At 41.6% G+C, this 14346-nt stretch overlaps 1 protein-coding gene across 1 annotated transcript; it reads left to right on the forward strand.

Annotated features, from left to right (window-relative positions):
* Positions 1 to 1253: 1253 nt before the first annotated feature.
* Positions 1254 to 13686, forward strand: LOC139381205 (guided entry of tail-anchored proteins factor CAMLG-like). The gene is made up of 4 exons (XM_071124653.1): positions 1254 to 1566; positions 8031 to 8494; positions 8655 to 8720; positions 12361 to 13686. Exons 1-4 carry the CDS (start codon positions 1404 to 1406, stop codon positions 12559 to 12561), a joined length of 894 nt encoding a protein of 297 aa, XP_070980754.1. The 5' UTR covers positions 1254 to 1403; the 3' UTR covers positions 12562 to 13686.
* Positions 13687 to 14346: the final 660 nt, after the last annotated feature.

The raw sequence follows: 14346 nt of genomic DNA on the forward strand, positions 1-14346 counted from the left end.
AACATGACCTTTATGAATTATGAAGCCTTTATGTGCTTTTTTCAATACATAAATGCTTAAAATTAACTGATGAAGATGATCTCATAGAACAAAATGTATAACATTTCCTAAGCCTGTATTTACCAAATAAGTAGTTTTTGGCCATAATCAAAAACCTCTACAAAAACGCCATTCATTACACCAGGCTGTCGAACGAACCATGGTGGAGTTAGTCCCTACAAAAAGAGCCATTACTATTTCTCTCTGTAGCTGGGGCAGGGAGCTGGGTGGATGCATTGGTGCCCCCTGGTGGTCGTGGGGGGGGGGTCGGCCCCTCTCTCCTGGTGTTGGCCCCACTCTCCAGGTGTTGTCCCCCCTCTCTGGCCTTCTCTTCCGATCTCACTAGTGCAGGGAGCTAGGTGGATGTAGTGGTGCCCCCTGGTGGCCATGGGCGGGGCCCATCTCCGGCCCATCTCCCTGGGTCAGCCTCTGCTCTCTCTGACCCTCTCCCGCGATACCCCTGGGGCAGGGAGCAGGCTGGATGTAGTGGTGCCCCCAATGGGCACTGGCAGGGGTCAGGTAACCTCCCTGGGGAAGGGAGCTGGGTGGATGTGTTGGAGCCCCTGGTTGCCATAGATGGGGACTGCCCCCCGGTCGAACTTAGCCCTCTCCCCCTCATCTCCATGGCTCAGGGAGCTGGCTGGATGTAGTGGCGTCCCCTGGTGGCCTTGGTCAGCTCTGGGGGGGTTGCCCCCACCCCTTCAGGGTTTCAGGGTTTAAGCCCCCGTCTCCAGGTGTCAGGACAGGTGTATTGAAAACGTAAAAATGACCATAAGGAGCGTTCTAATCACCTGTAAATACACACTGGACAGGTGTATTGAATATACAGTATATAAAAATTACCATAACAAGCATTCTAATCACCTGTAAATACACACTGGACAGGTGTAATGAATATATGTAAAAATGACCATAACGAGCGTTCTAATCACCTGTAAATACACACTGGACAGGTCTAATGACAGTATATAAAAATGACTATTACAAGCGTTCTAATCACCTTTAAATACACACTGGACAGGTGTAATGAATATATGTAAAAATGACTATAACAAGCGTTCTAATCACCTTTAAATACACACTGGACAGGTGTAATGAATATATGTAAAAATGACTAGAAAAAAAAAACAAATAAAAAAAAGCAAGTGAAAAAAAGATCGTTACAAATCTTAAGACGTGTTCCGTGTAAAACAATTTGAACCTTTTGGCTTTACGTAGATGATGAGATCATCAACGTGCGCACTACACAGACAGGCCCCATTCTGTTGTATCCGGCTGCAGTAAAATGCAATAATCTAAGAATTTGTCTACACGATCAGAATATTGTGTCTTGTATATGAAATAATCGTCATATTTCTGAAACCATGCAGTGTCCAGATGACACTAGTCTAAATACACCAGAAGAGAAAACCTGTCTTTCCTCTGCGCAAAGAAGAGCAGAAATTCGGAGACGAAAATTGCTCATGAATTCTGAAGACAGAATGAACAGAATTGTGGGTTTCACCAAAGCTGAAGCTGAAAACGACGGTAAGGAAAACCTAAGTGGTGGTCAATGGTTTGCTCGCTGATGAGACAAGCGAATTGTTTAGCTTGATGGCTTATATTAGCTTGCAGCTAGCTTCAATGGACAGTCAAATCGTTACTCTTTCCCAGCTGGCTGATAGGCGTTTTTAGATCAATCAATCACGTTTTTTTATAAAGCCTTTTTTTTACATTGGTAGTTGTCACAAAGTGCTTATACAGTAACACATCCTAAAACCCAAAAGAGCAAGCAATGCAGAAGCACAGTGGCTTAGAAAACCCCCCTGAAAGCCAGAAACCTAAGGGACAGATCGAAATGTACTGTGAGTCTCGTAGCATGCCACCAGCATATCTCTATATCTCTGGGGTTAGGCCTAAACTTCTATTCCTTTACATATCTCTATATATTTGGGGTTAGGCCTAAGCTTCTCTTCCTTTTATATAGGCAGTATATGTATTAAACTATTCATATCATACAGTGGACACTTAAGCCTATAGGCCAGTGTCACGTTGCTTATGTCTGCACGTCATCTATGTCTGCAATGTGTCTGTATCTATGTAATTGTATATATATTTACGTAAAAAATGGGGACCACAAATTAGTCCCCCGATTTTTATTGTGCAATCCCGGTCACTTGAAAAAATCTTTGAATATATGTATTTTTTTAAACTGACAAGTAATATCAATCTGAACTGTGCAGTGGCCAATTGATGAATGGAAAGCGACAAAACATCAAAACGTTTAATGACATTCGGAGATTGTCAAACCAAGCCTTCGATATTGGGCAAGCCTACAAGGTAGGGAGGGATGTGTTTTCTGTTTGTCGAGATCTGATTTCCTCCAAGCTGATCATTGTCTGCAGATTGTAGTGTAATGAAACAGGAGAGTGAACTTGTCCGTGTTGGTGGGCGAAACCTCAACCTTCTTGCCTGTAGCCCTGCGTGGCTTCGACTGTGTCACAAAAGCATGCTGGAGTGGCATGTTTATTAACACAGGGTCACTACAGCAGGTATTGTTAATTGAAGTTAAATGTAATTTATTTTACAATACAAGGAGAGGCTTGTGTGAAAATATTTTTTGCATTGGGGAGGGGGGTGCATTTAAATGTTTTAATAACTCATTGAGTTGGACCATTTATAAAGTTTGCATAGAAAATAGATAGGGTGCATATCAATTTTAACTATATTGTGTCTATAAAAACACCTTGATGTAATGAAGTCACACCTTTACATTTTTTTGGTAATATATTGTCTAATAAAAATGTAGTGGTTGAAGTGCTTCCATTACCAATATAGGTAAATTGGCGACAGCCCTCCCACCTCTCTGTTTCATGTCTCTGGTAGCCTGCCAAAGCCAGCATGGATAGAATGCAGTAACTGACTAATAAATCACATTTTTGTCACTTGCGCCGAATACAACAGGTAGACCTTACAGTGAAATGCTTACAAGCCCTTAACCAACAATACTTTAAGAAGTTAAGAAAAATTGTTAAGTAAAAAAATACAAAATAAAATTATCATAATTAAACAGCAGCAGTAAAATAACAATAGCAACATACAGGGGGTACCGGTACAGAGTCAAAGTGTGGGGGCACCGGTTAGTCGAGGCAATTGAGGTAATATGTACATGTAGGTAGAGTTATTCAAGTGACTATGCATAGATAATTAACAGAGAGTAGCAGCAGCATAAAAGAGTGGTCTGGGTAACCTGTTCCGGTAAGCTGTTCAAGAGTCGTATGGCTTGGGGACAGTCCACGTCTAGGGTGGCTGGAGTCTTAGGGCCTTCCTCTGACACCGCCTGGTATAGAAGAGGGTGAGGTCTAGAGTTTTATTTTTCCCTCTGGTTGCACATTTAACATGCTGGTAGAAATGAGGTGAAACGGATTTAGAGTTTCCCTGCATTAAAGTCCCCGGCCACTAGGAGCGCCGTCACAGGCTAAGTGTTTTCCTGTTTGCTTATGGCCGTATACAGTTCATTGAGTGCAGTCTTAGTGCCAGCACCGGTTTGTGGTGGTATTTAGACAACTACAAAAAATACAGAACTTTCTTGATAAATAGTGTGGTCTACAGCTTGTCATGAGATACTTTACCTCAGGCGAGCAAAACCTCGAGACTTCCTTAGATTTCGTGCATATATATACATAGACCACCACCCCTTGTCTTACCAGAGGCTGCTGTTCTATCCTGCCGAAAAGCTTAAAACCCACCAGCTGTATGTTTTTCGTGTCGTCGTTCAGCCACGACCCGGTGAAACATAAGATATTACAGTTTTTAATGTCCCGTTGGTAGGATATACGTGATTGTAGTTTGGCTATTTTATTATCGATTGATTGTACGTTGGCTAATAGGGCCGATGGTAAAGGTAGATTACCCTCTTTTGGCAACATATCCTTACAAGGCACCCGGACCTTCGTTCTCGATACCTCCGTCTCTTTCTGCTGCGAATGACGGGGATGAGGGCCTTGTCGGGCATCTGAAGTAAATCCTTCCCGTCCGACTCGTTGAAGAAAAAGTATCCCTCCAGTACGGGATGAGTAATCGCTCATCACGGTGGCAGAAACATTATGTATGAAATAAGTTGCAAAAAAAACATACACAATATTACAATTGGTTACAGGATTGTAAAACGGCAGCCATCTCCTTGGCACAATTCTCTTCCAATATTTGCCATATTCTAATAATTATCATGTTCCAAAGTATCGCCACGGTCTGTGCCATGGTGTAGCTGCCACAACTGTCATATGGTGAAACTTGCACTCCTGTAGATCTGAAATAATTGGATGGTGAAACTTGCCAGCCATAAAAGCAAGGCAAAGCAATTCAGCAGGAAATCCTTGTCCTGTATAGAAACATTATTAGATTTTTTTTAAAATAGGTTTTGCAAACAGTAGGCATTTAGAATTAAATGAAGGTCAATGGAAATCTGCCTAATATCTTCTAAACTTCCATGTTTAGTTGCAGGGATTCGTTTGAATTTAGAAAATGCTCTGTTATTAAATTAAAAGGTTTTGCTCCATGAAGGAATCAAACAATGTTTACGCCGCCATCTTGACAATTTCAAATCTTCTCTCATTGAGAAGGTTGGTCAAAAATTCACATTACCCTTCTACAGTCTACTAGCTACTATGAACCAGTGGCATGTATTCATGGATGCAAAGGGAACCAGGCTTCCCGCAACAATGTACCAAGAAAAAAACATACTAAATTATTGATATTTTTGTCTCTCTATTCACAAGAGGCTGAATGTATCTCACCAGAGAAAGCATCCGAGCGAACGAACCGGCACCTCTCTCATCTCAGAACAGTACCAGTCAAAAGTTTGGACACCTATTAATTCAAGGGTTTTTCTTTATTTTTACTATTTTCTACATTGTAGAAAACATACATACATCAAAACTATGAAACAACACATGGAATCATGTAGTAACCAAAAAAGTGTTCAACAAATGAAAATATATTTTATATTTGAGATTCTTCAAAGTAGCCACGCTTTGCCTTGATGACAGCTTTGCACACTCTTGGTATTCTCTCAACCAGCTTCATAAGGTAGTCACTTGGAATGCATTTCAATTAACAGGTGTGCCTTGTTAAAAGTTAATTTGTGGAATTTATTGCATTTGAGCCAATCAGTTGGACTTTTAAACTTTTTTACAGTTCTTGCAATTTTCTGTATTGACTAACCTTCATGCCTTAAACCTCTTACTTCTACCCCCTCCTTTTTCGAACATTCTGTTAAAAATCGTGCAACTTTTCAGCGTCCTGCTACTCATGCCAGGAATATAGTATATGCATATGATTAGTATGTGTGGATAGAAAACACTCTGAAGTTTCTAAAACTGGTTAAATCACGGCTGTGACTATAACAGATCGTGTGTTTCATTGAAAAACGCAAGAAAAACTGCTCTCTGAAAGCTAAAAATAATTTCCATAAGTCACTTTCATGGGTTGTTAAAAGAGGACAAAATTTAATATCGACCTGCATGCAATTCATACAATAATACATAATTCCACACGATGTCGCCATTGTCGTCATTTTCAATTGAATTTTTTGTTGGAAAATCCAAGTATCTGGCTTCCGTTTCTTCCAGTCTCCACCAGGACGCTGTAAATGTGGACAATGGCAGCCATTGATTTGCAGACGAGGAGCTATTGAATATACATCGCCCTGTAATCATTTTGATAGATTATAAACGTTTACTAATACCTAAAGTTGGATTACAAAAGGATTTCGAAGTGTTTTGTAAAAGTTTATCGTCAACTTTTTTAATTTAAAAAAATGATGCAGCGTTAAAAAACGATGTTTTTTTCTGAATGACACAGCTTCCATAGAAAGCTATTTTGGGTATATATGGACCGATTTAAACGAAAAAAAGACCCAATAGTGATGTTTATGGGGCATATAGGAGTGCCAAGAAAGAAGCTCATCAAAGGTAATGAATGTTTTATATTTTATTTCTGCGTTTTGTGCTGCGTCGGATAAGCAGAGTCTTTGTTTACGTCGCATTCAGGCATTTTCAGGTGGTGCATGCTATCAGATAATACCTTCTCATGCTTTCGCCGAAAAGCATTTTAAAAATCTGACTTGTTGGCTAGGTTCACAACGAGTGTAGCTTTAATTCAATACCCTGCTTGTGAATTTTGATCAAGGTTTGAGTTTTAACGAGTACATTTAGCATTTAGCGTAGCGCATTTGCATTTCCAGGTGCCTACTTGAGACATATGCGTCTCAAGTAGAATCAAGAAGTTAAAGAAATGATGGACTGTCGTTTCTCTTTGGTTATCTGAGCTGTTCTTGCCAAACTATGGACTTGGTCTTTTACCAAAGAGGGCTATCTTCTGTATACAACCTCTACCTTGTCACAACTGATTGGCTCAAATGCATTAAGAAATTTCACAAATTAACTTTTAAACAAGGCACACCTGTTAATTGAAATGCATTCCAGGTGACTACCTCATGAAGACGGTGGAGAATGCCAAGAGTGTGCAAAGCTGTCATCAAGGCAAACGGTGGCTACTTTGAAGAATCTCAAATGTATAATATTTTGATTTGTTGAACACATTTTTTGGTTACTACATGATTCCATATGTGTTATTTCATAGTAGAATAATAGTGAAGACATCAAAACAAAGTAGAAATAGTACAAATTAAAAATAAAATAAACATCGAATGAGAAAGTGTGTCCAAACTTTTGACTGGTTCTGTATGTGTAGCCCAGCTATCTGATGCTGTCTGGTCAAAAAGAGTATGACATTGTTCCTGCCCATAGCATGGAATGCAAGGGAAGCCAGCAAGCATGTGGCCTCCCTTGATAAAACAAGTATAAAATAATAGCCAATTAATGAGCTCAACTGTAACTTTTCCTGGTGCACCAAAAACACGTGTTAAGGGAAGCCAGTTTGGATTTGGATTCACACCAATCACATCACATCAGAAGCCAAACCTCATTGACAGAACTTGAATTGTTGCGTCTCGTTGTGTCATTGTCCTCCTGTGGGTAGCTAGCTTTTATTGTATTTTTCCTAAATTAGCCATGTATGTAGATTTGGACTTGGGGTTTTACTTAGTTCTCCATACTGGCCAATGGTTATAACGGAGATTCTGATCAAACCATAAATTCATACATTGTTGTGCCTCTGGCCTGAGAGGATGGAAGTTCAATATGTAGCTAGGTTTAGTAGGCTAATGTTAACTAGCTCACCTGGCTCATCGTTGTCCATGAAAAGAAGTTAGGCTAGCAAGCAAGCATTTTAGCCAGATAACCTAGGACAACAAACTCCAAGCTTGCTTGACCATGCTGTAGGTCATGTAACTGTTTGTTACATGCAATATGTTTTGTGGACTTCACCAGAAACATGTTCTGCCCTACCAAGCAAAAAGGCAGTAACTGCTAATTTGGTCAAAAATGAGTTAATGTAATTTTTGCTACATTAAATAAATGCTTAATCATGTGGACAAGTATCCTGCCTCTATTGTGTTTTAAAGAAAATGGGGGTCATGTTAGCAGTAACTGCATAAGGTTACTATGAAACCAAGGTAAATAAAAGCAATTTTTCTCAATTCCACGCTATGAGCAGTTGCTGCTTTTTTATAGGGCAGTGTTGCTCTCTGGTTTTGTGATTAAATGAAGGTATGGTTAAATTTATTCTGCCACTTTCTTATTGTTCTAGAGCAATTATCACAAACCAGGTTGTATTAAGGCTTTTTTCCTGGCTTGGCTTCCCCGTTAATTTTACCCACACACTGCTATTGGACCATGATGCAGTGTGCTAGAAAATAAACATCAGTGTGAAATGTGCTGCAGTCATGTAGTCATGACAATTCAGTGCTTTTCTGTATTATCTAACTAGCTTACCGATTTGCATTCAATATATGACCATAGAGATTCTATATATGGATATCACAGATAAATCAAGTTAGCCTAATCCATTACACTGACAATGTCATGTCAATCCCGACCTTGTCCCAACAGGATCATCCAGAAGTGTTACGGCACCCGTGTTCCATCTGGACTTGGACAGGAGCGACTCGTGGTCAACATACCCCTCCCCCAGACTGTCTCCATTCCTCCCAGAGGCAGTAGGCAACAGCCACCCCCACAGTGATCTCCCAGGGTATCCCCTGCCAGACACCAGCCAGGTGCTGGGTGGCAGTGTAGACAAGGATGTGACACCGGGCGTCCGTCAGAGGCCACGCGGAGAGGCCCATCTGGTAGCTGATGAGCCCAGCCACTCCGGATCCCCACGCAGAGGGTTGCAGAAGTACCTGTCCCGCTTTGATGATGCCATGAAGCTCAGAGGCCAACTGGCCAATGAGAAACAAGCCCAGGAGGCAGCTAGCTCTGACCCAGATGAGTTGGACTCCTTCAGGCTCTTCAGGCTTGTTGGCAGTGTCCTCCTTGCTATCTTTGTCAGGGTTTTTGTCTGCAAGTATCTGGTGAGTCTGATCAGAAAAGTGTTGTCTCTTCCCTTGAGAGCTTTTATTTAGTTTAATACCACTGACTTACTCTGTTTTAGATTATGCAGTATGTATGGTAATATGAGAGTAAGGATTTGTTGAAGCAGTTCATTAACTAGGCTACTCTTCCCTTTTGCAGTCCATATTCGCACCATTCCTCACCCTCGAACTGGCATACATGGGGTTGTACAAATATTTTCCAAAGGTAAGAGATACCGCTTCACCTTTTGGCATTAATACACTGCTCAAAAAAATAAAGGGAATACTAAAATAACACATCCTAGATCTGAATGAATGAAATATTCTTAAATACTTTTTTCTTTACATAGTTGAATGTGCTGACAACAAAATCACACCAAAATTATCAATGGAAATCAAATGTATCAACCCATGGAGGTCTGGATTTGGAGTCACACTCAAAATAAAAGTGGAAAACCACACTACAGGCTGATCCAACTTTGATGTAATGTCCTTAAAGTCAAAATGAGGCTCAGTAGTGTGTGTGGCCTCCACGTCCTGTATGACCTCCCTACAACGCCTGGGCATGCTCCTGGTGAGGTGGCGGATGGTCTCCTGAGGGATCTCCTCCCAGACCTGGACTAAAGCATCTGCCAACTCCTGGACAGTCTGATGGAGCGAGACATGATGTCCCAGATGTGATCAATTGGATACAGGTCTGGGGAACGGGCGGGCCAGTCCATAGCGTCAATGCCTTCCTCTTGCAGGAACTGCTGACACACTCCAGCCACATGAGGTCTAGCATTGTCTTGCATTAGGAGGAACCCAGGGCCAACCGCACCAGCATATGGTCTCACAAGGGGTCTGAGGATCTCATCTCGGTACCTAATGGCAGTCAGGCTACCTCTGGCGAGCACATGGAGGGCTGTGCGGCCCCCCAAAGAAATGCCACCCCACACCATGACTGACCCACCGCCAAACCGGTCATGCTGGAGGATGTTGCAGGCAGCAGAACGTTCTCCACGGCATCTCCAGACTGTCACGTCTGTCACATGTGCTCAGTGTGAACCTGCTTTCATCTGTGAAGAGCACAGGGCACCAGTGGCGAATTTGCTAATCTTGGTGTTCTCTGACAAATGCCAAACGTCCTGCACGGTGTTGGGCTGTAAGCACAACCCCCACCTGTGGACGTCGGGCCCTCATACCACCCCCATGGAGTCTGTTTCTGACCGTTTGAGCAGACACATGCACATTTGTGGCCTGCTGGAGGTCATTTTGCAGCACTCTGGCAGTGCTCCTCCTGCTCCTCCTTTCACAAAAGCGGAGGTAGCGGTCCTGCTGCTGGGTTGTTGCCCTCCTACGGCCTCCTCCACGTCTCCTGATGTACTGGCCTGTCTCCTGGTAGCGCCTCCATGTTCTGCACACCGCTGACAGACACGGCAAACCTTCTTGCCACAGCTCGCATTGATATGCTCTTCGAACATCTAATTCCAAAATCATGGGCATTAATATGGAGTTGGTCCTGCCTTTCCTGCTATAATATCATCCACTCTTCTGGGAAGGTTTTCCACTACATTGGGACTAGAGGTCGACCGATTATGATTTTTCAACACCGATACCGATTTATTGGACGACCAAAAAAAGCAGATAACAATTTTTATATGTACATATTTGTAATAATGACAATTACAACAATACTGAATGAACACTTTTATTTTAACTTAATATAAAACATAAATAAAATCTATTTAGTCTCGAATAAATAATGAAACATGTTCTATTTGGTTTAAATAATGCAAAAACAAAGTGTTGGAGAAGAAAGTAAAAGTGCAATATGTGCCATGTAAGAAAACTAACGTTTAAGTTCCTTGCTCAGAATATGAGAACATATGAAAGCTGGTGGTTCCTTTTAACGTGAATCTTCAATTTCCCAGTTAGAAGTTTTAGGTTGTAGTTATTATAGTAATTATAGGACTATTTCTCTCTCTACCATTTGTATTTCATATACCTTTGACTATTGGATGTTCTTATAGGCACTATATGATTGCCAGCCTAATCTTGGGAGTTGGTAGGCTTGAAGTCATAAACATCGCTGTGCTTCAGGCATTGCGAAGAGCTGCTGGCGAATGCAGGAAAGTGCTGTTTGAATGAATGCTTACGAGCCTGCTGCTGCCTACCATCGCTGTCAGACTGCTCTATCAAATATCAAATCATAGACTTAATTGTAATATAATAAACACACAGAAATATGAGCCTTAGGTCATTAATATGGTCAAATACGGAAACTATCATTTCGAAAACAAAACGTTTATTCTTTCAGTGAAATACGGAATCGTTTCATATTTTATTGAACGGGTAGCAACCCTAAGTCTAAATATTGCTGTTACATTGCACAACCTTCAATGTTATGTCATAATTATGTAAAATTCTTGCAAATGAATGACGGTCTTTGTTAGGAAGAAATGGTCTTCATACAGTTTGCAACGAGCCAGGCAGCCCAAACTGCTGCATATACCCTGACGCGAATGCGCCTTTGTTAAATCATCACCCGTTTGGCGAAGTAGGCTGTGATTCGATAAATTAACAGGCACTGCATTGATTATATGCAACGCAGGACAAGCTAGTTAGCCTAGTAATATAATCAACCATGTGTAGTTAACTTGTGATTATGTTAAGATTCATTGTTTTTTTACAAGATAAGTTTAATGCTAGCTAGCAACTTACCTTGGCTCCTTGCTGCACTCGCATAACAGGTAGTCAGCCTGCCACGCAGTCTCCTCGTGGATTGCAATGTAATCGGCCATAAATGGCGTCCAAAAATGCTGAATACCGATTTGTTATGAAAACTTGAAATTGTCCCTAATTACTCGGCCATACCTATTAATCGGTCAACCTCTAGTTGGGACATTGCTGCAAGGACTTGCTTCCATTCAGCCATGAGCATTAGTGAGGTCGGCACTAATGTTGGGCGATTAGGCCTGGCTCACAATCGACGTCCAAATTCATCCAGCACCTCTGTGCATGCCGGTCAAGTTCTTCCACACCGATCTTGACAGTGGACCTCGCTTCGTGCATGGGGGCATTGTCATTCTGAAACAGGAAAAGGCCTTCCCTAGTCCGAACCATGAATAACAGCCCCAAACCATTATTCCTCCTCCACCAAACTTTACAGTTGTGACTATGCATTGGGGCAGGTAGCGTTCTCCGCCAAACCCAGATTCATCCGTTGGACTGCCAGATGGTGAAACGTGATTCATCAATCCAATGGCAGCAAGCTTTACACCACTTCAGCCGATACTTGGCATTGCGCATGGTGATTTTAGGCTTGTAGGCTGCTCGGCCATGGAAACACATCTCATGACGCTCCCAACGAACAGTTAGTGTGCTGACGTTGCTTCCAGAGGCAGTTTGGAACTCAGTAGTGAGTTTTGCAACCCAGGACAGACGATTTTTACGAGCTTCAGCACTCGGCAGTTCCTTTCTGTGAGCTTTCTACCACTTCGCAGCTGAGCCGTTGTTGCTCCTAGACGTTTCCACTTCACAATAACAGCACTTATAGTTAACCGGGGCAGCTTTTGCAGGGCAGAAATTTGACGAACTGCTTTGTTGGAAAGGTGGCATCCTATGACTGTGCCACATAGAAAGTCACTGAGCTCCTCAGTAAGGCCATTCTACTGCCAATGTTTGTCTTTGGAGATTCTATTGCTGTGTGCTCGATTTATACACCTGTCAGCAACGGGTGTGCTGAAATAGAAGAATTCACAAATTTTGAAAGGGGTTTTTACATACTTTTGTATATATAGTGTATACCAAATGGGTCAGGTATATATGGTCATAACCTGTGTATTGTGCATACATACACGTAAAAACTTTCCATCATCCACCAGGTTGAGAAGAAGATGCAAACTACAGTGCTGACTGCCGCGCTCCTGTTGTCTGGTATCCCTGCTGAGGTCATCAACCGCTCCATGGACACCTACAAGAAGATGGGCGACGTCTTCGCTGACCTCTGTGTCTACTTCTTTACATTCATCCTCAGTCACGAGATCCTGCTGTTGGTTGGTCCAGAGGAGGCTGAGACTCCTTGATGGACAGGAAGTCCCTGTGCTATGGCGGTGTCACAGAAGTGGACATTATGCTGACCCCTGATACTGATCCTTTACCCTACCTCTTTCTCCATACCATTTCCCTTCCTGAGTCAGTAGATCCCATAGGGGAGAGAGGGTTGAGGTGCAATGTCCGCAGGTAGATAAGGGAAGAAGACAGAAATAACAGGTTGAACAAGGTAACATAACATTCATTTGGGTTCTGACCCTCTACGACATCTTGTCGATAGGAGCTGCTTTAAGTTCCCTTTTATTTTGCTTTCTACAGTGTTTATATAAGGGGTCCAGTTACTTCGCAATTTTTGTTTTGTTTCTGGTGAATTTAGTTCTCATTTGGAAGACGTATGCTTAAAGAGTCTAAACTCTTATTACATTTACCTTTTAATCTGGGCTAGGAAAAGGATAGGGCTCCCGAGTGGCTCAGCAGTCTAAGGCACTGCATCTCAGTGCTAGAGGCATCACTACAAACCCTGGTTCGATCCTGGGCTGTATCACAACCGGCCGTGATTGTGATTGGGAGTCTCAAAGGGCGGCGCAAAATTGGCCCAGCGTCGTCCGGGTTAGTGTTTAGCCGGGGTAGGTCGTCATAGTAAATAAGAATTTGTTCTTAACTGACTTGCCTAGTTAAATAAAGGTTCAATTTAAAAATGAAAAGGATGGCTTAGGAGTGTCTTTTTGGAAAGTGCGTGTTGTCACTGCTATTCAATGTGGGAGCAGTGGGATCTTATAAGCTTGTATATCTGTGCTGGATAACTCTGATTGTGGAAATGTCATGTATTGCTATCCCAGCCTCACTCAAACGCTGTGGCATGTTACATCATCTGTTAATCCCTCATTGTACCCAAATTAATGTATTCAGTTTGAGACAGGTTGTCTATGTAACTTCATTGGTGTGATATCTTGTTTGTCAGATTTACTTGCTTGCTTTACATAATGTTTTGCAATTATTTATATTTTTTTGTATAAATGCTGTATTCATAAATTATTTCATGTGAAATTTTGAAATCGATATCAACACAAAGATATAGAGAAGCTAATGTTGCTTCTGGTAATAACATACTGGAATGAATATGCTGTATTAAACCAATAAAACCTTGGAGCATTTCACAATTGTCTCTGGTTGATTTTTACATCAAACTCCTATCTCAATGATGCTGCTTCATTCGACCTGAGATGTAGGCTAAGTGTACATATGTGACCTTGTTCATTTGGGTTGATATCAGTAGGCAGGTTTCCATTGACCCAGGTTTATTTGACAAAAGCAATGATGCAACAACAACAAATTGCGACGTGTATTGAAACAGCAAATATAGGAGACATTTTCAAAATATCAAGTTTTTATCTGTTAGACGGGTGGATTTTTCATATGTAGAACTTCCTTTGGATATTACCCTAATAAAGTTTAGAATAGTTTGTGAAGGTTTGGTATGGTGTCTATTATTAAGCTTTAGCTACTGCAGGCCTATGATATGAAGGCATTGCATCCTGGCACTCCAACTCACTCCATCAGTTGAACTTGAGGTGAGGAAGTTTGTTTCAGGCCTACCAGAGTTACTCCTATAATCTACCAACGAAATGCTTCTCTTTATACAAAATATACTGATTGAAAATGTATGAATTAGCCTCTATGTCTATATCTGTATAGCAGACGCTGTAACCATCTGGCTGCGGCATGCATTTATTTATGTTGTTTTTATTTCCCCTTTATTTAACCAGGTAGACTAGTTGAGAACACCTTTATTTAACCAGGTCGGCTAGTTGAGAACA

This window comes from Oncorhynchus clarkii, chromosome 2 (genome assembly GCF_045791955.1).
Source record: "Oncorhynchus clarkii lewisi isolate Uvic-CL-2024 chromosome 2, UVic_Ocla_1.0, whole genome shotgun sequence".
NCBI lineage: Eukaryota > Metazoa > Chordata > Actinopteri > Salmoniformes > Salmonidae > Oncorhynchus > Oncorhynchus clarkii.

Excerpts from the sequence above, each read along its gene's own strand:
- LOC139381205 (XM_071124653.1), top strand. The coding sequence starts at position 1,404 with ATGCAGTGTCCAGATGACACTAGTCTAAATACACCAGAAGAGAAAACC. Across the intron at positions 1,567-8,030 it reads AGCTGAAGCTGAAAACGACG|GATCATCCAGAAGTGTTACG; the intron begins GTAAGGAAAACC and ends TTGTCCCAACAG. Across the intron at positions 8,721-12,360 it reads TGTACAAATATTTTCCAAAG|GTTGAGAAGAAGATGCAAAC; the intron begins GTAAGAGATACC and ends ATCATCCACCAG.